Raw genomic sequence first — 20,631 nt, forward strand, 5'->3', positions numbered from 1 at the left:
CTAAAATACAATTGTAGTATTAATATTATTATTATATAAAACAGGGTGTTGCATTTCTTTTTTTGTTGGGTTGTTGAATGTGATGGAGGATGGAAAATGATTAGAGGTGAAATTGAAATTGTTGTGCTTCAGTTATACTTTGGAATCCAAACATTATTCCAACAGTTGGGATGATGTTCCTTCCGAACTACAACAGTGCACTTTATCTAAAAACCAACTCAAACTCTCTCAGAACGATGCAACAGAATGAAATCCTTTTTGAAATGCACAAAGGATTACCAACAGAGAAAACATTCCTCTATGCAGTGTGCAGTCCTTGCATAACAAGACAATGCATTTGGAAACAGGTCACATTGTAACATTTGGACATGCTGGTGGTTCAAAATTTGTGGATGAGCAAACAGTCTCTCGATCACACAAACCCTTGAGACAAAGAGGATGGACAAATGCTAAACAAGAGAGCAAGGCAGATATTTCTCACAATGCAAAAATGCTGAAAATAAATGTCCATTAAGAAAATAAAGACATTTTAGTAACAATTCAACCTAATCAATTGCACTTTTGACAAATCTACACTGCAGGTAGATTTGTTTGTGACTAGCCGGTGTCGGTTACCTTTGACAACAAGGGACGCGTATACTTGCTGATCCCCAGCTACCACAGAGATGGTGCCTGAGTCCCTGGGAGTTAGCTCGCTCACAGTAAGAGAGTGGAGCCCCCCCTCTAGAACCTGAATAGTATTGAGGGGGCTTGGCAGCAGCGGTGTACGATCTAAGCACCACTGCACATGCTGCAGATCCGTTGGACTGACACGGCAAACAAATGTAGCAGCTTCCCCTTCAAAACAATGCACATCCTGTGGTTGTTCCAATATAACCACCAACTGGCCTTTAAAGCAAAACCAAACCAAACTATGAGCAAAGTCACCCTGGAATTGAATGGCCTTGAAAACCTTGAAAATTATATGAACGGGAGAATTTGCAGTACATAAAGCTCTTCAAACTAAATTCATGAAAATAATCAACTCGGCTACATTAACACGTACACACTGAGGTTCTTACCGTTGACTGTCACCTTTGCCATGCTCTTGGCGGTGCCCACGTCACAGGTGTAGATATCAGTGTCTTCCTCCTCCAGGTGTTTGATGGTGAGCGTTAGGATCCCGCCCTTCTGGGACATCTCATATCGACCTCCAGCCTTGAGCTCTGCGTGGCCTTTGAGCCATATCACAGTAGAAGGACTTTGTGCGGTCTCACATTGCAAGCTCATGGAGCTCTTCTCCTCAGCTCGGCTGTCCTTCAGCTCTTTAGTGAATACATGGATTGGTTCTGTAAAAAAAAAAAGGGGGGGGGGGGGAATAGTTAACATTTTCACAGTATGGAATTGTAGGATTAATCTATGGTTTCAGAAAATAACATGATTATATATTTAGTTGAATATATTGACCAGCTTTTTACCACAATCTTTCAAAAAGAGTCGGCATAAATGAGTTGCTTAAATGGTTTTACGCTATCAAAAGAGGAGAAATGCAGTACGAACGAAAGAAGATTTGTAGTTTTACCCCTGATTTCCAGCTTTGCTTTAGTGGTTGCACCTCCGACAATTTCACAGCTGTACTCTCCAGAGTCTTGAGCGGAGACATTACGGATGGTCAGCTTCATGACCTTATCCTCTTGGCTAATGTCGTACTTCTGGCTCTTTTTGATGGCTTTGCTTTCCTTGGCCCACTTTACAGTGGAACTAGACTGTGTTACCTCACAGGTAAATACAGCATCTTCCCCTTGAACAGCGCTAACACTCTGCAGTGATTTAGACACAGACGAAGCTTTGCCTGCAAAAAGGAATCATGGCATTTTTTTTTATTTTCATGTAATATGTAATAACCTACTTTGTTTAGGCCTCTTCAAACAAAATGCCTACCTTCAACTGTTAATGTTGTTTTGGAGCTCAGGTCTTTGATGTTTAAGACCACCTCTCCAGCATCAGCAGGAACGACATCCTTAACAGTCAGCATGTACTTGCGTCCTTTACTGGTGACTTTGAAGCGGCCTCCATTTGTGACAGCGTGGCCATTAAGAGTCCAGGAACACACATCTGTGCTCTCACGAGATAAGATGCACTCAAAGCTACACGTCTCTCCCTCATTCACCTCAGCTGGCTTCAGCCACTTGGTAATCCCAATGCCAATCTCTAAATGTGGGACAGGGAGGGCAAATCGATAAACATGCAAAACAACACCGCATGTATGAAGGCTAAAGCTGTAAAACTGTTTCTCTCAAAACAACAGTACCGACCTCTTACAGTGACTCTGGCTTTAGAAACCTCAGTTCCAAGATCGCAACTATACTCCGCAGCGTCCTCAGTGGTGACATCCTTGATGATCAGACCCAAAGACTTGCCGGTGTGAAGCAGCTCATACTTTGACCCCGCCTTCAAGACTTGACTTTCTTTTCTCCACGTAGGAGAAACCCTGGGCTTGGACGCCTCGCACGCCAGCGTTATCATGCCTTTCTCCTCTCCGATGACATCATCGAGAGACTTGAGGAACACAGCGCGCTTCTCTGGAGGGGAATTGAGAAAGTAAAGTTTGACAGTGGGTTGTATCATGTTCTGGGTGAGCCACGTTGACAGAGTTGACTTTCAGAGCAAATTTTCCAGGTTTGGAGAATTCTGACACATGACCAAATGAGTATTATGCATAGCAGTTCTTCAGTTCTTACCTTTGACCTTTAGTGTCACAGACTCTTTCACTTTGCGGACCTTAAAGGTGATAGTCCCTCCATCCTGAGGTGCCAGGTTCTTCAGCGTGAGCTTGTGAGCCTTTCCGTCGTGGGTGATGGTGTTGACTTCGTTAGTGAAGAGCACCTTGTCCTTTAGAAGCCACTGCACCTCTTCATCGGCATAGTTAATCTCACACGTGAACACTGCATCGCTGTCTTCGTCCACCTCCGTGTCAGCCAGGTGCTTGGTGATCTTAATGTCACGCACTGGAGAGAAGAAACAGGACCGCATTAGTTTGAAGACAATTCTAGAGCAAGTTATTTATGTTAATGGTTTGGGTAAGAAAAATAAGTGAGTTGCTGTATTTAGCGTGGTATCCAAAGGTCCATACAGCACCTTCAACAGCAAGTGTCCCTTTAGTCTCAGCAGGTCCAGACTGACAGCGGTACTCTCCACTGTCTTCCTCCGTCAACCTTTGAATGGTAAGTTGAGCCCTTGTAGCGTCTTGCTTTATGTTATACTTGTCTGACGTTGCCAGAGGTCTTTGACCTTTGAACCAATTGACCTCTTTGGGTGAGGCGGAGAATTTGCAGGTGAGTATTGCAGAGCTTTTCTCCTTCGCCTTCACGTCTTTCATGGGCTCTGCAATCTCAAGTGGACGCTCTAAATGTGAGGAACAGCGTGTGATCAGACTCGACTGAAACAAAGCAGGATTTATCTCCCGAGAATAATAATAACACAAGTTATTGTGGTGCCGTTACTGCCGCGATTCAACGCATTTACCTTTGACTGTGAGCTGAGCTAAAGATTTGCTCTTCCCAGCTGTAAACTGCACAGGTCCCGTCATTGATGCTTTGGTCTTTTTGAAAGTGAGGCGGTGCATCGTGCCCTCTTTCTCCATTTCTACATCAGCGCTCTCCTGCACAGCAACTCCGTTCAGAGTCCATAGAGGAGGTTTCACCAGTTCCATACTGATCTCGACTTCAAAAACAGCTGCGAAGGGTTCTGTCACTTCTACTGAACTAAGCTCTCGCACGATGCTGATTGACTGCTCTGGAGGGGTCATGGGAAGAAAATAAAAGGGTTGAGTTAGAAGTCAAGGATTTGATTCCATAGCATAAAGGTAATGTTAGTTAAAAGTTAAGGACCACACCACATTACTTTTTCCATGGACTTAACTGTAATAACCTCACGTAGTTCTACTGGAAAGAAAAGCGTGGGCTTGTACAAACGTAGTAGTTATAAAAATGTTGTTAATTTCTTGCACACATCATTTGAAATACCACATACTATGGGACATTTATATTAGTATTTAGTAGATCAGGCTCGTCCAAAAAAGGGCAGATGGATGGATGAATGGATAAATGGATTGATGGATGGTTACCTCATTGACTAGGCGTCTGATGGCTTGTAAAAACATTTGAGTATGTACACATACAATATACACAGTAAAATGCATAAATACCCTACAATTGAGAATCCTGACGCTTACAATCAATGCATGTGATCTTCCATGATGTTACCTTCCACGAGGAGTTTACAGGACGTCTTGTCATCAGTGCCGTCACAGGTATAGGTGTCTTCGTCCCCGTCGTCCACATCGTTGATGAGGAGTTTTCGGTACACGTCTTCGCTCTTGATCTCGTATTTCTTGCCATGTTTGAGTTCCGTCTTGTTCTTGTACCACTTCACCTTTGCGCTGGCACGTGACACTTGGCATTCAAGATGACCACGATGCTTATACATCGCTATCTTATCCCTGAGTCTCTTCACAAACTTCACCGGCAGCTCTACAGTAACATTAACACTGAATCAATGAATACTATCATGTACGCCACAAAGGAAGATTAAATGCCATGAATGCCAAAGCCCTTGCTTAAGCACACTATAGGACAGGCAATGTCTAATACTTGCAATATATTGTAGCCAAAGCAAACAGAGCTTTTATGGAACAATAATGCTTTTGATGCATAAATAGTTCCAACAATGTTTTGCGAAAGCTTAAGCAGCCGTATCAAAGCTTGTAATGGTTTTACATTAAATGACAAATACTGTTCCAGCCATTCTTGTTTCTACATTATATCAGACACTGACAGAAACTATGACACATACATGTCAATAAAACTTATGGTCGACCGAGAGCAAAGTATGCATTTATTCAGTCACAGATTGTGCCACTAACTTCCTTTTGACAGATTTGTTTTTCTCTCCATACTCCTGGAGATTTCCAATCAGCAAATGTCCCGAACCAAGAAAACAACGATGTCTCCTCTGTAGACCATTGCACAGACCAACATTCGATCACGACAGACAGCTATCCCTGAAAATGATCCTAAACCTCGACTAAAACTCCATACGAGTTGTTTTTCCTTTTGCCATCAGGCCTCAATGAGGCACAACAATGTACATGTGAATTGCAACTGGATTTTCCATCTCACTAATATTGTCATAATTATGCATTATGTTTACTCTTTTAGCAAAAAATACTTCATCTAACTTTACTTTGACCTTTTACATTTGGCTCACTAAACCAGTTGAAATGTCCAGGACACTTTTTGGGTTTAAATGCAGACTTTTGTAAAGCATAATCCTTTGGTTACTGCAGCTAAAATGTTTTTCATTTAAATATAAATAAGGTTTAAAATATTCAGGGGTATTACATTATTTTCAACTTTCTAACAGCTTTTTTCTTAATAAATAGAAATAATCCATTTGCAACCACATCTGAACATTGTAACATAGGGGTTAGCTCATCCATGCAGCAATACAAGGTAAATAATCATTGACTCACTTACCTTTGACTTTGAGTTTTGCAGTTGAAGAAGCTTTGTCAGCTGTGAATTTTATCTCACCCATATCTTCTGGGGTGACGGTTTTAAACAGCAGTACATGGGTTTTGCCTGGAATAAGAAATGGACAGTTTGTAGATGATCATTATTCAGGCAAATCATATAAAGTTGCATGACTATACAGAGGGTTTAGATTGTTGAACTACTTTCTCGAGACCTTACCCTCCTGTCTCATCTTGATGTTGTCACTGGCTTTGAGTTTGATACTTCCTTTGTACCACTGGAAGTCCACTTCATCGTGTGAGATTTCACAGACAAATGCAGCACTCTCCTTCTCCATCACCTCGACATCCTCCAGCTTCTTAACGATCTTAATATCTCGGGCTGCAGGGGAAAGATTTTTAAGATTGTTTCATTATACTGGAAATTGTTATACTATGCACTTAACAATGGGACCTGACTGACTAGTGTGCTTCATGACTTGACTAATAATTACCGCGCACGGTGAGCTTGGCAGAGGTGTTGTCATCAGTAGTGCGACAGATGTAAGTGCCAGCATCATCAGGGGTGCATTTGTTGATGACCAAAGAACGCTTTCGGCCCATGGAATGGATGCCAAGATTCTTCCCCAGTTTCAGTTCCACGTCATCCTGAAGATTAATCATTTTTCCAAACTGTTATACATGCACATTACAGATTTAAAAACCTTATTCCACACTGCAGACAGTAATTGAAATACTAATTTCTCACCTTGAACCATTTAACATCTGCATTTGTTCTTGACAATTCACATTCAAAGGTAACCTTCTCCTTCTCGGGAACACTGATATCCACGATGGGCTTGGAGATCATAGCGGGCGGTTCTGTAGAATCAACACCCATGTTGGTTAAATAGTGAACGATAACGTTTGTGGCAGAATGGGTGCTGTACAAAAATAGCGGCTTAGACCCTCCAATTTGGTGACTGACAGGAAGTAGCTCTCACCCGTGATAATCAGTTTGCCAGAACTATGTACTCCTTCTGCTTGGAAGGCAATAGTTCCCGCCTCCTCCCTCTTGAGATTGGACAATGTTAAGGCATGTTTCTTTCCCAGAGCTGTGATACAGCAGTTCGCCCCTGCCTTTAACTTGGCCCCGTCCCTGGTCCAGGAGCCTTCGACATCAGCCTGGCTGAGTTCCAGCTCGAACGTTACCGTCTCCGTCTCATGTGCCTTGGTTTCTGTGAGCCCCTTTATAACCTGGATCTTCTTCACTGAAGAGAGGAGAACAAATTGTGTCAACCGGCAAGCAAGGTTTTCTAGTCCGTTACTCAAAATGTATGTGTAGGCACACAATACTGGAGAAAGACATTATTGATATGTACTTAAATACTGCATATTGTGTCCTAGACATATGGTGGTGGATCAGTCTTACTCTCCACGTTGAGCTTGGCCTGGGTTTTGTCATCCAGAGTTTCACAGGAGAAGATGCCCCGGTCGGCACAAGTCACGCTCTTGAAGACCAGCGCCTGCTTTGCTCCGTTTATCCGAATCTCCATGTTTCCCGCAGGCTGCAGCACCACGCTGTTCTTCATCCACTTCACTTCATCCGACGGCTTGCTGAGCTCCACCTCCAGTTTCACCTCACTCTGCTCCTCCACTGTCAGGTTTTCTAGCTTTTTCTTAAATGTCACCGGCTCATCTAATGAGGGAGCATGTGAGAAAAAAAAAAAGAGTAAAAGTTAATGAGGAAATCACGTTACTTAACACACTTAAAAATTAGATTTTGAACACATGTTCTTACGCTGCACTTGTAGAGAAGCTTTGCAGCTTTTGCCTTCTGCATCGACGCTAATCTCTCCGGCATCTTTTAGGGTGACAGCGGCGATGGTGAGTGAGTGACTGCCGCCACCACGCTCAATCTTGTACCTGGGCCCAGCAGTAACGGGTGTGTTGTTGTGGAACCACTTAACGTTGGCGTCCGCTGGGTTGACAGCGCACTTGAAAATAGCGTCTTTCCCCTCCATTGCGGCCACATTGTTCAGCTTGGCGGTCAGCCTCACCAGTCTGGGTGCTACAAGGAGAATGCGTAACAATCAAATGAAACGGACTGAACAAAAAAAAAAGCTCCTCCCTTGAATATTTTGGAGTAAACGATGAATTACCTTTCGAAGAGACTTTTGCAGAGGTCTTGTCATTTCTACATTCGCAGCCGTATTCTCCTTCATCTTCTTTCGTCATGCCAGTCACGGTGAGAACCCGCTTAGCACCATCTGTCCTGACAGAGTGTCGGCCTCCAGGTTTAATTTCACGACCGTCTTGCTGCCAGACAACGTCCCCCGAGGCTTGGTTCAGTTCGCACACCAGACTAAGTGTACCTCCCAACTCCACCGTGGCAGGTTTCAAAGGGACAACAAACTTCAAAGCTGAATCTGAAATAAAAACATGGATGTTTGACTTCAAAACAAAATCTGGCATCTGAGCAGCAATTTTTAGATTTTTAAACATTTCTGTGACTTGCCTTTAACTTGTACTTTGAACTCTAGTTTGTCATCGGCAGTTTGACAGGTGTATGTTCCAGTGTCTTTGGATTCTGAGGATTTCACTATCAGGGTACGAGAAAGTCCCTCTTTTTTCATTTCGTACTTGCTGCCCTCCTTGAGCTCCACACCTTCTCTAAACCACTTAACACTCCCGCTCTCTTTGGTCAGCTCGGTGGTCAAAACTACTTTTTCGCTAACTTGAACAACACATGTGTCCTTGACAAGCGTCTTCTGGAACTTGACAGCTGCATCTAAAGAGAAGTAAGAGCTAATTTTTAAATGACATGTGCAGAGAATTAACCGTGTCATAAAAAAATGGTTATATTTAAATGTATATTACCTGTCATCTGCATCTTAAATACCAGCTTTTCTGTTCCGGACTCACATGTGTATTCTCCGACATCTTTTTTATCCATTTTTTCTATCACCAGCTCACGACTCTTGCCCTTACACTCCATGTGGACTGCTTTGCTGGAAGTCAGCAGCTTGCCATCCTTGTACCACTTCACCTCCGCCTTGGTGTCAGAAACCTCACAGCTCAGAGTGGCTTTCTGGGAGATCAAAGCTTTCACCTCCTTCTGGACGGACTCCTTGTTGGAGAATCCAGCTGAGGCTTCTTCAGAGCAAATGAAAAAATAAATAACAAAACATGCATGTCAGCTGCAATGAGTTTAATGACTTGCAAACAGGGGAACACAATAGAAAAAAGACACAATGCTACATAACAAATAATATATTTTCTGCCATCTTGTTCCTCCTACCTGCCACCTGTATTTTGAAAGCCAACTTCTCAGTCCCGGCCTCACAGACGTACTCTCCAGCATCCTTCTTCTCCACACTATCGATCACCAGCTGGCGACTCTTGCCTTTAGACTCGGTGTGAATGGTCTTACTGGAAGCCAGCAGCTTGCCTTCCTTGTACCATTTCACCTCCGTCTTGGTGTCGGCGACCTCACAGCTCAGCGTGGCCTTCTGAGAGATAGTGGCTTTCACCTCCTTCTGGACTGACTCCTTGTTGGAAAAGAATGACTTGGATTGGATCTCTACAAAATAAAAATGGAGAATGTCATGATGTTGCACCCCTTCATCACAATACAATGAAATTAACATGTATTTATTTATTGAACATAGTACGCTCTCCTTACCTTCCACTTGTAATTTAAAGACCAGCTTCTCCGTCCCAGCTTCACACATGTACTCTCCAGCATCCTTCTTCTCCACGCTGTCTATCACCAGCTCCCGACTCTTGCCCTTCAAGTCTGCATGGATTGCCTTACTGGTGGCCAGCAGCTTGCCATCCTTGTACCATTTCACCTCGGTCTTGGAATCGGCTACCTCCCAACTCAGAGTGGCCTTCTGGGAGAGGATGGCTTTCACGTCCTTCTGGACTGCCTCCTTGTTAGAGAGTGCAGACTGGACTTGTGTGTCTGTGGAGGAGACCATCAATGCAGGTTACAAACTTTTTTACTTGTCCATTGATTTGTTAACATCTACAAGACCTGCGAAGTACATAAATCAATAGAAATACCGGAAGCCTGTTCAGCCCTACCTGCCACCTGGAGTTTGAAGACCAGCTTCTCAGTCCCGGCCTCACAGGTGTACTCTCCCACATCCTTCTTCTCCACGCTGTCTAGCACCAGCTGGCGACTTTTACCCCTCGACTCTGTGTGTGTTGTCTTGCTGGAAGTCAACAGTTTGCCATCCTTGTACCATTTCACCTCCGTCTTGGAATCAGAGACGTCACAGCTCAGAGTGGCTTTCTGGGAGAGAGTGGCTTTCACCTCCTTCTGGATTGACTCCTTGTTGGAGAAGAATGACTTGGCCTCTGATGGAGGAGGTACGACGGAGAAAATATCAGATCCAATAAATTCATATTTGTATTTTATGTTTAAATTCACCTTCCTCCTACCTGCCACGTGCATCTTGAAAGTCAACTTCTCCGTCCCGGCCTCACAGACGTACTCTCCAGCATCTTTCTTCTCCACACTATCGACCACCAGCTGGCGACTCTTGCCTTTAGACTCGGTGTGAATGGTCTTACTGGAAGTCAGCAGCTTGCCTTCCTTGTACCATTTCACCTCCGTCTTGGTGTCAGCTACCTCACAGCTCAGCGTGGCCTTCTGGGAGATAGTGGCTTTCACCTCCTTCTGGACTGACTCCTTGTTGGAGAAGGCTGATTGAATTTCTGAGGGTAATGTAAACGAGAAACACAGCCTTGTTATGAGCCCCAGTTAAGATAAGCAATGACCGAAACATATAAGTGACATCTAATATATGCAATCTTCAAGGCATCACTAATTATGAAAACCTCATCAAGTCTTGTTTGGGATATTTGTCAGATCAATATGAATAAAATGTGTAGCAACTAAACTCTGAAGTCCTCAACTCAAATCACCTTTATGCAGTAGCTCACAAACACTTCATAAAATGATTTAAACTGAAGTTCATTAAATAATCGAGCAGTCCTACCTGACACAGTTATCTTGAAGACCAGCTTATCCCCTCCGGCTTCGCATGTATACTCTCCAGCATCGCTCTTCTCCACCTTTTCAACCACCAGCTGACGAGTATTGTCTTTTACTTCAGAGTATATTGTCCGACTGGATATCAACAACTTGCCGTCTTTATACCACTTCACCTCTGTTTTGCTATCTGAAACACTGCAACTAAGAGTGGCCTTCTGGGAGAGAGTAGCTTTCACTTCCTTCTGGACCGACTCCTTGTTGGAGAACGCGGTTACGGCTTGAGTTTCTGAGAAAGAAATAAGGTAAAGAAATGTATATCATAACACCATAAAATCTAAGATGCGCAGTACATTATTGATTCATATCACAGCTTACCTTTTATCTTGACCTGGAATGTGACTTTGTCTGCCGCCGTCTCGCAGGAGTAATGTCCTTCGTCAATTTTCTTGGCGTTCTTGATGATGAGTTTCCTTTGAGTCCCTTTGGAGATGAAGGTGGTTCTTTGGTCCTCAGTGATCTCCGCTTGATCTTTTCGCCACACAACGGCCGCGCTGGCGGGAGAAACCTCACAGCTGAGCTCGAGGTCTCCTTTAAGGGACGGCGACATTCCCACGGTACCTCTGGCTTTGTTCAGAAATTTGGCAGGTTCATCTGAGAGAAAAAAAGAGATGGAAATTGAGGCATGACTTTTTATATGTATTATTTGTGAAGTTAAGATATGCGTTAGATAATTGGAGAGCAGTACATGTCAAATCTTTGTCACAACAATGTAAAGCCCTTTACCAATGTATAACTTTATGTTTATTACCGGAGCAGCTCATGTTTAGAAAGACCCTGACTTGGTGTAGCAGAGTAACCATAGAGTTGATTACATGGTGACAGATAGCTCTTTCCTCTATTTGATGGCTCATGAGCATATGCTTGCAGCCATCACAGCAGGTCACATTTCAGTTTATCACGAGAGAGTCTGCATGTGGGCTTGAGGCCAGATAGATCCCTTTCCACAATCATATTGTCACTGAGCAGAGTATTCACACGATCAATGGCAGATAGATTGTGTCTTTGCTCTGCGATAAAGTTAAACTGCTTTTTCTGATGAGTGTACCTTTAAGAGAGAGTTTCAGGGACATTTTGTCGTCAGCTAAAACACACTCGTAGATGCCAACGTCTTCCTCCGTAACGTTGTGGACCATTAGGATCCTCTTGCGGTCGACGATCATGTATTCATACTTCTTTCCCATTTTCACCTCCCGCCCATTCCTCATCCAAACCACCTGAAGAAACAGAGAACAGATAAAGTAAAATTAAATGTAGCGTTAATAAGAGTGCTTGAATATCTGTCTCAAGTAGAGCTACTAATAGTGAAGTTTTGCCAAGTCAGACAACTTGTGTTGACAAGTTCTCAAATACAAAAGTGTCTCCTTTGAAGACTATTCTAAGTACCAGTAACATGAAATAAGATACGTGGCACACTGTACTAGCCTAATTCATCTCCCTATGAATATCCCCCTGCAAATTTGTCAATAAAAAAAGAAGGCCAAAGCTAACTAATATGAAATATCCTTCTCTGCAAATTACAACTCAAGGTACAATGGACAAAATAGCACATAAAAAAATACTACTCAATTCCACATATTATCAAGATTGTTTTCTGTCCCTGCATACTTGTGAAGTAACAGGTACATATGTTACGTATGTTCCCATCACGAACCTGTGCTTCGTAATCAGACACCTCAGCAGTCAGCTGAGCAGTGGCTTGAGCACTGCAGATTACCACCTCCAGCACATCTGACTTGTTGGTGAACCTAACAGAAGGAGCTAAAAATACAGTGTTCATGTTAGAAGGCTTTATTGTATTGTTATTGCAAAGAATTACATTAAATACCAATGGCATTTAATTACAAACAATGAAGGTTTTAATACAGAAAAGCAAATGTTCAACAATTTACGTTTATCATTTAGAGTTTTTTTTCGAGTGCCGTATGAGTGCATACCCTTCACAGATAGGATGCAAGTGCTTTGCGAGCCTCCCCCCACAAACTTGACCTCAGTCCCGGTCATGTCCATGGTCACGACACGGATGAGCAGAGTGTGCGTGTTCTTGGACCTGGTGATGAGGTAGTCCGCTCCACTGCGCAGGAGGCGGCCATTTAGAGACCAGAAGCCGGAACAAACAGCGGACAGCTCCACGGAGATAGAGAACTCCTCCCCAGCGACCGCGACGCTGTTCGACAGGCCTTTCTTGATTTCAGCGCTGGGTTCTGGAGACGGAAACCAGAAATGAGAAGAAGAACACTGGAAGGCGTACAACAATGGCACTTAACTAAATGACTAAACGAGACGTCAGTCTTACCGAGGAAGAAGCTGCCGGGCACCTCCAGGTAGGCACTTTGGCCAAAGTCGTTCATAGCAGAGATGCGGAACTGGTAGGTGGCTTCTTCTGTCAGGCTGCAGACGGTGATCTCTGTTGCAATGATGGTTGCCCCAGCATTGCACCGTTGCCATGTCTGAGTGCCAATCTTCTTCTTCTCCACAATGTAGCCCTTGATGGGTACGGGGCGGTCGCTGTCTGGAGGAGACCACTGGATGGTGACGGAGGAGTTAGTCTTGTTCTGCACCACAGCATCGACTGGGGGATCGGGAGGATGCTTCCTTGCAGCTAGAGCAGGAAAAGTGAGGATCATGTCGTTTATATAATCAGAGCAGTACTGAGGGATCGAAGTTTGATTAGTTTAGTTTGATGTTTTGTTATTTAAACATCAATTACCACATTTTAAGCAAGTCAGAGCAAATGCAACAACTGAATTAGACCCCGGGCATCATCCCATCATCCTCACCAGTGACAGAGAACCGAGTGGAGGTCTTGCAGTCTCCAGCCACAAAGGCCACCTCCCCTGAGTCGTCTGCCTGGCAATCTCGAATTGTGAGTGTGTATTGCCTGAGCACACACGCAATGGAAATACGGGAGTCTTCCTTCAATTTCTCGCCGTTGCGGGTCCAGTAAGCATCTGGGAAGGGATGCTCCAGCTCCACACAGAAGATGACAGTGTCACTGATGGGGACCACTGTCCTCCGGGGAAGTTTCTTTGTTATGTTGCCTGGGGTATGAGAGGAAGCAGACATTAGGAGAGACTGGTAATACCATTGTAATGCCTGTACACTATATTTATTAGGAAATAAAGATGTTCCCGTACCCAGGACAGTGAGCTCAGCAACAGTGCGACTGCCCTCCTTCATCTCACAGATATAAACCCCGTCGTCGTTGGTGGTGACATTGTGTATGATGAGACGTCGCAGGGTGCCTTCCTGCTCAATGTAATACTTGGTACTTTCCTGCAGCCGGGTCTCCTCCATGAACCAGGAGGCCTGGGTGGCGGTAACCGGCACCTCACACATCAGAGTGGCTGACGTTTTCTCCTGAACCTCCACATCCTGAAGCTTCCTCCTGAACGGCACCTTCGGCTCTGACAAAACAAAAAATAACAGCATCTTCAGGTTTTGCGGTTGTTGGTTTTGTGTATGTCAAGTGTATGACCCACAAAATGCGGTACTTTAAAATCAACCAGTTTACAAAATTAATTTTGCATTAATCTTTAGTTCAGACCCGAGTAATCCTAAAAGACAGATTGGACATGTGTATATTTTATTTTAGCACCAAAAACCTGCAATTTGGCTATTCAACTCTGTTAAAAGTTCTTACAAAGGAACATGTGGGCAAACATGTTTGATAAAAATCTAAGTTATTAAAGCCGAGGGCTGGCAGTTACACGGATGTCCGGATGGTTGGAAATCCATTAAAACCTTGCTGCTAAGTATGACAAAGATTATGTGCTTCATACTTGGGAAATAATATCAAAAAGGTTACTGGTATTTGTTTAGAACAAACGAGGGTTACAGTTTCAAGCTGCATCCATATCCACACGTTTGGATCCAAGCCAACATTTAAGGAATCGAGTGTTAAAACACGTGGAACTCCATAGTGAGTTACAGGAGAAGTCCACTCGGTTCAATCAATCAATCAAAGTACCGACGTAAAATAAATGTGATATTTACATTAAACTATATCTCGCAATCTTCATCCCAAAAAGGGAAAGTCAGCTGTTTTTTTTACTTGCTGAAAACACTGCTCATACAAAAGTGGTTAAAAAATAAATACTTTCGTTGGGTTATCTTCCCAAGAAAATGACTGACCTCCCTTTCTATCAGGACTGCTCGTTTGATTTCTAATTGATGAATAAAAACAAAAGAAACTTAAAGATTACACAAAGTACAATGTTTCTGTCTATTGTTGAAATGAAAAAGCCAACTTTTTCTCCCATGTCTATTGTTATTCTACCAGTATATAAGTGTAGTGACAATTCGCTGTCGGCCTATTTATATTTTCCTATTGTATGTATTCCGTTTTTTTTATTCCATACTGTATTTTGTGTATTTATTGTAAAATTGATAAACGCGACCACCGGGAGATCAAAATATATATATTTTCCACTGCAAAAAGTCCCATTAAATTGTGCAAACTAACAACCTGCAAGGCAGACATCAGATGTGTCCTAGTTCCCGGCACCAGCAATAAACTATGCATCAGTAGCACGGCGGCTCTCATTATCAGACATACCAACAGAATTCTACATCCCTACGGTTTCTTCCCTCGGGTCAATTAGTTTCCAAAGGAAGTGTCACTCACGGTGGTGCCAATGTGCCCCAGTGAGTGAGGGACCATCTTAGCATCTGTGAACTACTCGTCGCCAGCAGAAAATAGATGCAACTCAACACCGAACTTCAGGAGGTTGAGCACAACTTCAACCTTGTTGTGAAAAGCCACACTCATTTTGAGAGGTTTAAATGAGGCTCTGGTACATCGATTTAAACAAGTACAGTAGTGCAGTTGCTCAAAATGAGTTCATCCTACGAACATATTCCTCTGTACCTTCATTTATATTGCAATTAAACACATAAGACTCATAAACGAGCCACACTGACGCACTGGATGACACGTTTCTTTACTGTGGCACTGTAGTTTATTTTGAGTAAATCCCACATACACCATCCTGGCATAGAGCACCAATAGGGTATTAACTCCCAGCTCGATATAGTCCTGTTTGAGTAATGTTTGCTAAAAACTACAGTGCCCTGCTATTTTAAGAAATCATTTAGGGGGCTGAGGTCCTGGGGCTGTGAAACACACAGTGTTACTTTTCACGAGACTCGTTAATAATAATGAAATCATGTAATCATGCCTGCCTTATATATGCTGAAAATGCAGAATATAGTGGCCCAGAGGCACAGCCTCTGTGATGTCACATGCTGACAGATGATGAATATAATTCATGACCTGGTCTCAAATGATGGCTTGCTTCTAGAGGGTTCTCCTAAAATGCGTGTACAACTGGATCACCGACTGTATTGCGTTGAGCATTTTCCTCATACATGACGCTCTTACCTTTGACTGTGACCAACACGGCGCTGTAGGTCTGGCCAGCCATGTTGGTCGCATTGCAGGTGTAGAGACCGTTATCGCTCTGCTTGCAGTACAGGATCTTGAGGATGAAGTTCTCAGCTTGGTCCTCGTAGATGACGTGCCTGCGGCCCTCGCTGATGTTGCTCCCGTCCTTCCTCCAGATGATGTGGGGTTTAGGGTGACCCGTCACAAAGCAGCTGAGTTTGGCGTGCTTGCCTTCAGTCACTGTGCAGGTACGGGTGAACACACCTTTGGGCAGCTTTGCCAGCGCGGACGCCCTCAGCTCGTGTTCCCCACTCAGAGAACTCAAACTATCGGTGACTTTGGCCTTGGAGGAGGAGGAGGAGGAAGAAACGGAGGACCTGCTTTCCTCGGTGCGATAGATGGAGATGTCCTGCTTCATTTCCTCCTTGCGCTTTTGTAGGTGAGAAAGGAGGGAGGTGTTTTTGTCTGCGGCCAGGTGGCGGGAATCCTGGGCGTCCACGACAAGAGCCGCCGCAGTGTGCGCACGGCCGACAGTGTTCTGGGCCCTGCAGGTGTAGGTGCCGCTGTCCAGGTTGCGCACACTTTGGATCTTCAAGATGCTGCCGTCACTGTCGGACACGATCTTGATACGGTTGGTCTCGCCCAGGTAGCGGCCGTCTTTCTCCCATTCAAAGTTGGCGTCAGGGTAAGCTACAACCCGGCAGTTGAAAAGAACGTCGTCTCCCAAACCCACACGCGTAGAGGTCGGTTTAACTATGAACGCGGGGGCCCTCGGAGCCATCTCGTTTGGCAGGGCCACTTTGAGGGTCACGGCGGCGTACGCTTCCCCAACACTGTTTTTGGCCCGACACATGAATTGGCCACTGTCCTCCAGTGTTAAGTCGTAGACGGTGAGGCGGTACACATCGCCGTCCTCCACGGTTTTGAAGCGCCCCCCAGATGTCAGCTTCAGCTTGTCCTTTTCCCAGGTGATCAGAGGGGTCGGGCTGCCCACGATAGTGCAGCTCAGCGTGGCATCCTTGCCCGCGCACACCGAGAATGCCTTCGGGCGGGTGAGAAACCTGGGGACTCCCCCGAACAGGTTTTTATCCATTGTTGGTTCCTGTATTCAAAGAAAAAAGATGAATATTGCAATGCAGTACCGGGCCGGGGTATACAAGTATAATGTCTTGTTCCTTTAAGTCATTCTAGTGATGTCCATCGCTTGCAAAGCAACATATTAGTTTGATTTAGTTTAGTATTCAGGGTTCAATTATGAACAGTGCATAAAAGGCTAAATTTATAATTGAATTTGATCAAAGGTTTAGAGGAAATTACATTTCTGCTGAACTGTAACAAATTGGGCTCCACATTTTGTATCATAATAAAAAAAAGGTTTTCAGTCATGTTATATTACATTCAATGACTGAGACGCACACTGTCAAATAAACCCAAACCCGTTGTGCGGTGTGACAGTTTGTTAAGTGTACTCTATAAATATGCTACGCTATGAAAATAGACATAAATCCACAGTCCAGATAGGCATATTTATGGCAGGCAGTTGCAGTAACTGTCAGTCAACATGGCCCCTGCAGACATTCATCAATACAGCCTTAACTTCATGCCATGCACTTTATCTTACAGGGGGAAAACAGTTGTTTTAACAACGCAAACAACACACGAATTCTCTCGGAACAAGGTCAAACGGAACAGATATGTTCCTCTCCAAAGATTGACATTTGCCAGCTTTGTCACCTCTGTCCGCCTGTCCAAAAATAACCTCAGCTGTCAGAGCCCGTCTCTGCCCATTGCCATTTCTAGAAGCGAAAGGGATATCAGCTGTTTGATAAAGCTTCCACTTCAGAAACATACATTGTTTTCTCTGTGTCTACAAAGTAAACATTGGAATTGAATTTAGTATAATTTGCGGGTTTGTAATACGGCGGAAAAACTGGCGCACAAACAGCTGTAATCACGGATTTAATCCCGTAACGTCACAGGTCTGAAAGTGCATCACTGAGACTTACGAATTCAAATTTAAATAAATATAATATATATATATATGCTCTAACGGTCAAGTTCTGGCAGGAGATCCTCATTAGCGTCATTCTTGTATCTGCCTAAAATGACTTTTTTCACCTTGAGTCTTCAGCCACTCAGGTAAAACGGGCGCTGAATCATGTGACCGAAAAAAAAAAAACGTCACTTGTGCCGTCAAGATTTCCGAATGAAAGCTCCGACTCCAATATCACACACAAAAAAAGTCTTCTTTGCGCTCAAATATCCTTGAAATGGTTGTAAATCCGGGATGGTGGAACACACCCCCCTCCCCTTGAGGTCTCCTGTAGTGGGCGGTTGACGAGACTTATTTTTTTCTTTCTTCCCTCGTCCGTCATGATGCCAAAAAGCTGACGTACGTACTTTAGCGCAGCCTCCTTTCCAAAATAGACTCGTCCCACACTTAGGAGATAGGAGATAGGAGATAGGAGATGAGGTCGGGGAGGAGAGCAGACTGGCCTGTCCTCTGCTGGGCTGGCTGCACTCTCCAGGTCATACAAGCCATTAACACTGAACAATAGGCTGCTTGAGTTTCCAAAATGCGTCACACACCTGCGGAGTGGATTCCTTCAGCAGTGGTGGAAAGTAAGAAGTACATTTACTCAAGTACTGTACGACTTATGTAGTATTTTTCCCCAATTTTAATGCTACACTTTATACGGTTACTCCACTATCTGGCAGCTGGAGTTACTGATGCCACTGTGCTGAAGTGATGAAAAGTAACTAAGAACTACATGCAAGTACTTAATTATTCATTAATTCTGTTACTTTATTCCTCCTACTTCACATCTGTTTGACAGCTGCATATTGACTTTGCAAATTCATATAATAATTAACATACACATAATGGCGTGTTATTATAGATGTAATGACCCAGCAGTACATTTCCACCTTTACCAGATGCACCATTCAAATGTATAATTTGATTACATTATACAAGAAACATTATTCTGAAATGGGCCATTCTGTACAATCAGCACTTATACGTTTGTATTTGTAGTTAAAAATGAAAGTATATATTGCATACATTATTTTGATTTAATTATTTGAATACATTGCACTTTTACTGAAGAGGTTAAGAAGTAAAAGCTCTATCAAACTAACCAACAGTATATAAAGTATTCAAAAATGATATGATACAATGTATCTTAACTTGTATTTGAGTAATTTTACAAAGTGGCGTTGCTTCTTTTATTATGTAAAAGTACATAATACATCATATAATTACACAAAATTAACCACATGAATCTCTTGCCACCTCCATCAGTAGCTACATGATCTTTTGGCTCACCACAGTTTGGAGTGCGAGCGGATCCGATTCCAATCTGAAGTGGTCGAATGTGAAGACAACATTGGCCTTCCTACTTTATTTTGGTCGTGTTTCCAGTTGTCCGGTTTGACTAATTTCCTATTCTTCTACTTGATCAGCTGGACTAACACCTGTTGGGATCTTTGCAGTGAACACAAATAAATGAACTTAACATCAGTCCTTTAATCAGACTGTATACGCGTCGAACGATCATGTTTCCATAAATGAAAGTCTTCCTTTAAGCCTTATAGTGTTGTCTCTTTCTCCTGTCGACAGTGGACGTAGACTATCTGGCATAATTTCTTACAATTTCAAAACAATAACAATGCATAATATTGCAATCAAATGCGAGACTCATAACCTGCTGACTCTTCTGTATTTCTGCTAACTGCCCATTTTCTGAATGACCTTTCCTTTATTGCGAGCAGTTTCTTCCTACTACATGTATGCAGTACATGTATGCAGTATGTGTCAAACCTCAACACATTGAATGTACGTGTGATTGAACGACACATTGTACTCCACCGCCACCATGTTGACAGCTGCTTTACCCGGCTGGTCAGGCCCATAATTAAGTTATGACTTCATAGTGTGCACAAGCCCTCAAATATAGGAATGCATTAAATGTATACCTCCCATAATATCTTCATAATGATTAGAATGTGTTTTGGCATGACAGGGCAAAGGTTAAATAGCAGGGCATTAATTGTGCTCTACTTTACGACATATTTAGAGGTATAATTATATTTAATGTTATTCTATAAAACAATGGGTAACAAGTCTTACCCCTTTCTTCCCTATTCTTGGGCCTCCATGGTATTTCCTTGGTGGGCTTTCCCCCAGTGCCGATGACTGACAGCAGCAGGTCGCCTGGACCCGGATTTAAACTTCCCGAAACTCTAGCAGACAGTAATCCACTGTTGCCACTTGCCCCTGCTTCATCATGTACTGGCTACTGGGTTTGGTTTCCGTGCTCCTGAAAGAATACTGAGAACAATTTGAGTAAAACAAAAATGTGTAGAGAACTCTTTCGTCAGTGTCTTTGCCACATTCACCCATACATGTTATTACTATACAGGAAAATAATATTAGCCTGTTTGATTTGTATAAAACTCTATTTTAACATACCTCCAATTGTTTTTTTCTCCTCCATCTTTGGGTTTTCTCTGGCCTGCATTTGTTGAAGCCCAATCAGTTAATAGCAGCAAATGATATCATGGGTGGTCTTTCCACAACATTTGGCAATGATCCAACAGTCGTTCTCAAGCCAACACCTGAGCACAAGACAGCAGAGGGCAGCAGACAGGCACCTGGCTGTGCTATAAAGCAACAAGTTAAAAAAAAAT

At 43.3% G+C, this 20,631-nt stretch overlaps 1 protein-coding gene across 4 annotated transcripts in view; it reads right to left on the minus strand.

The window, feature by feature from the left end:
- obscnb (obscurin, cytoskeletal calmodulin and titin-interacting RhoGEF b) overlaps positions 1-20,516 on the minus strand; it is a 52,361-nt gene extending 31,845 nt beyond the window's left edge. For 3 of the 4 annotated variants that reach the window (XM_068603531.1, XM_068603514.1, XM_068603540.1), the window contains exons 1-32: positions 18,058-18,299; positions 15,937-17,041; positions 13,691-13,960; positions 13,334-13,594; positions 12,850-13,155; positions 12,491-12,757; positions 12,208-12,314; positions 11,602-11,770; positions 10,872-11,147; positions 10,501-10,782; positions 9,941-10,216; positions 9,581-9,856; positions 9,177-9,458; positions 8,793-9,074; positions 8,372-8,647; positions 8,010-8,282; positions 7,654-7,920; positions 7,293-7,562; positions 6,924-7,190; positions 6,496-6,762; positions 6,261-6,373; positions 6,007-6,160; positions 5,733-5,894; positions 5,517-5,621; positions 4,245-4,511; positions 3,505-3,774; positions 3,118-3,384; positions 2,721-2,987; positions 2,295-2,561; positions 1,921-2,190; positions 1,562-1,831; positions 1,062-1,328 (exon numbers count right to left, since the gene is read on the minus strand). In XM_068603531.1, the coding sequence (XP_068459632.1) occupies positions 1,062-1,328; positions 1,562-1,831; positions 1,921-2,190; positions 2,295-2,561; positions 2,721-2,987; positions 3,118-3,384; positions 3,505-3,774; positions 4,245-4,511; positions 5,517-5,621; positions 5,733-5,894; positions 6,007-6,160; positions 6,261-6,373; positions 6,496-6,762; positions 6,924-7,190; positions 7,293-7,562; positions 7,654-7,920; positions 8,010-8,282; positions 8,372-8,647; positions 8,793-9,074; positions 9,177-9,458; positions 9,581-9,856; positions 9,941-10,216; positions 10,501-10,782; positions 10,872-11,147; positions 11,602-11,770; positions 12,208-12,314; positions 12,491-12,757; positions 12,850-13,155; positions 13,334-13,594; positions 13,691-13,960; positions 15,937-17,032 (8,449 nt within the window). In that variant the 5' untranslated portion in view covers positions 17,033-17,041; positions 18,058-18,299. Of the gene's footprint in view, positions 1-1,061; positions 1,329-1,561; positions 1,832-1,920; positions 2,191-2,294; positions 2,562-2,720; positions 2,988-3,117; positions 3,385-3,504; positions 3,775-4,244; positions 4,512-5,516; positions 5,622-5,732; positions 5,895-6,006; positions 6,161-6,260; positions 6,374-6,495; positions 6,763-6,923; positions 7,191-7,292; positions 7,563-7,653; positions 7,921-8,009; positions 8,283-8,371; positions 8,648-8,792; positions 9,075-9,176; positions 9,459-9,580; positions 9,857-9,940; positions 10,217-10,500; positions 10,783-10,871; positions 11,148-11,601; positions 11,771-12,207; positions 12,315-12,490; positions 12,758-12,849; positions 13,156-13,333; positions 13,595-13,690; positions 13,961-15,936; positions 17,042-18,057; positions 18,300-20,071; positions 20,273-20,413 lie in introns of those variants that run through there. The other variant, XM_068603523.1, reaches the window with a different exon arrangement.
- Positions 20,517-20,631: the final 115 nt, after the last annotated feature.

The sequence above is a fragment of the Clinocottus analis genome, unplaced genomic scaffold (genome assembly GCF_023055335.1).
Source record: "Clinocottus analis isolate CAN_PGR_092001 unplaced genomic scaffold, fCliAna1.0.p SCAF_11, whole genome shotgun sequence".
Taxonomy (NCBI): domain Eukaryota; kingdom Metazoa; phylum Chordata; class Actinopteri; order Perciformes; family Cottidae; genus Clinocottus; species Clinocottus analis.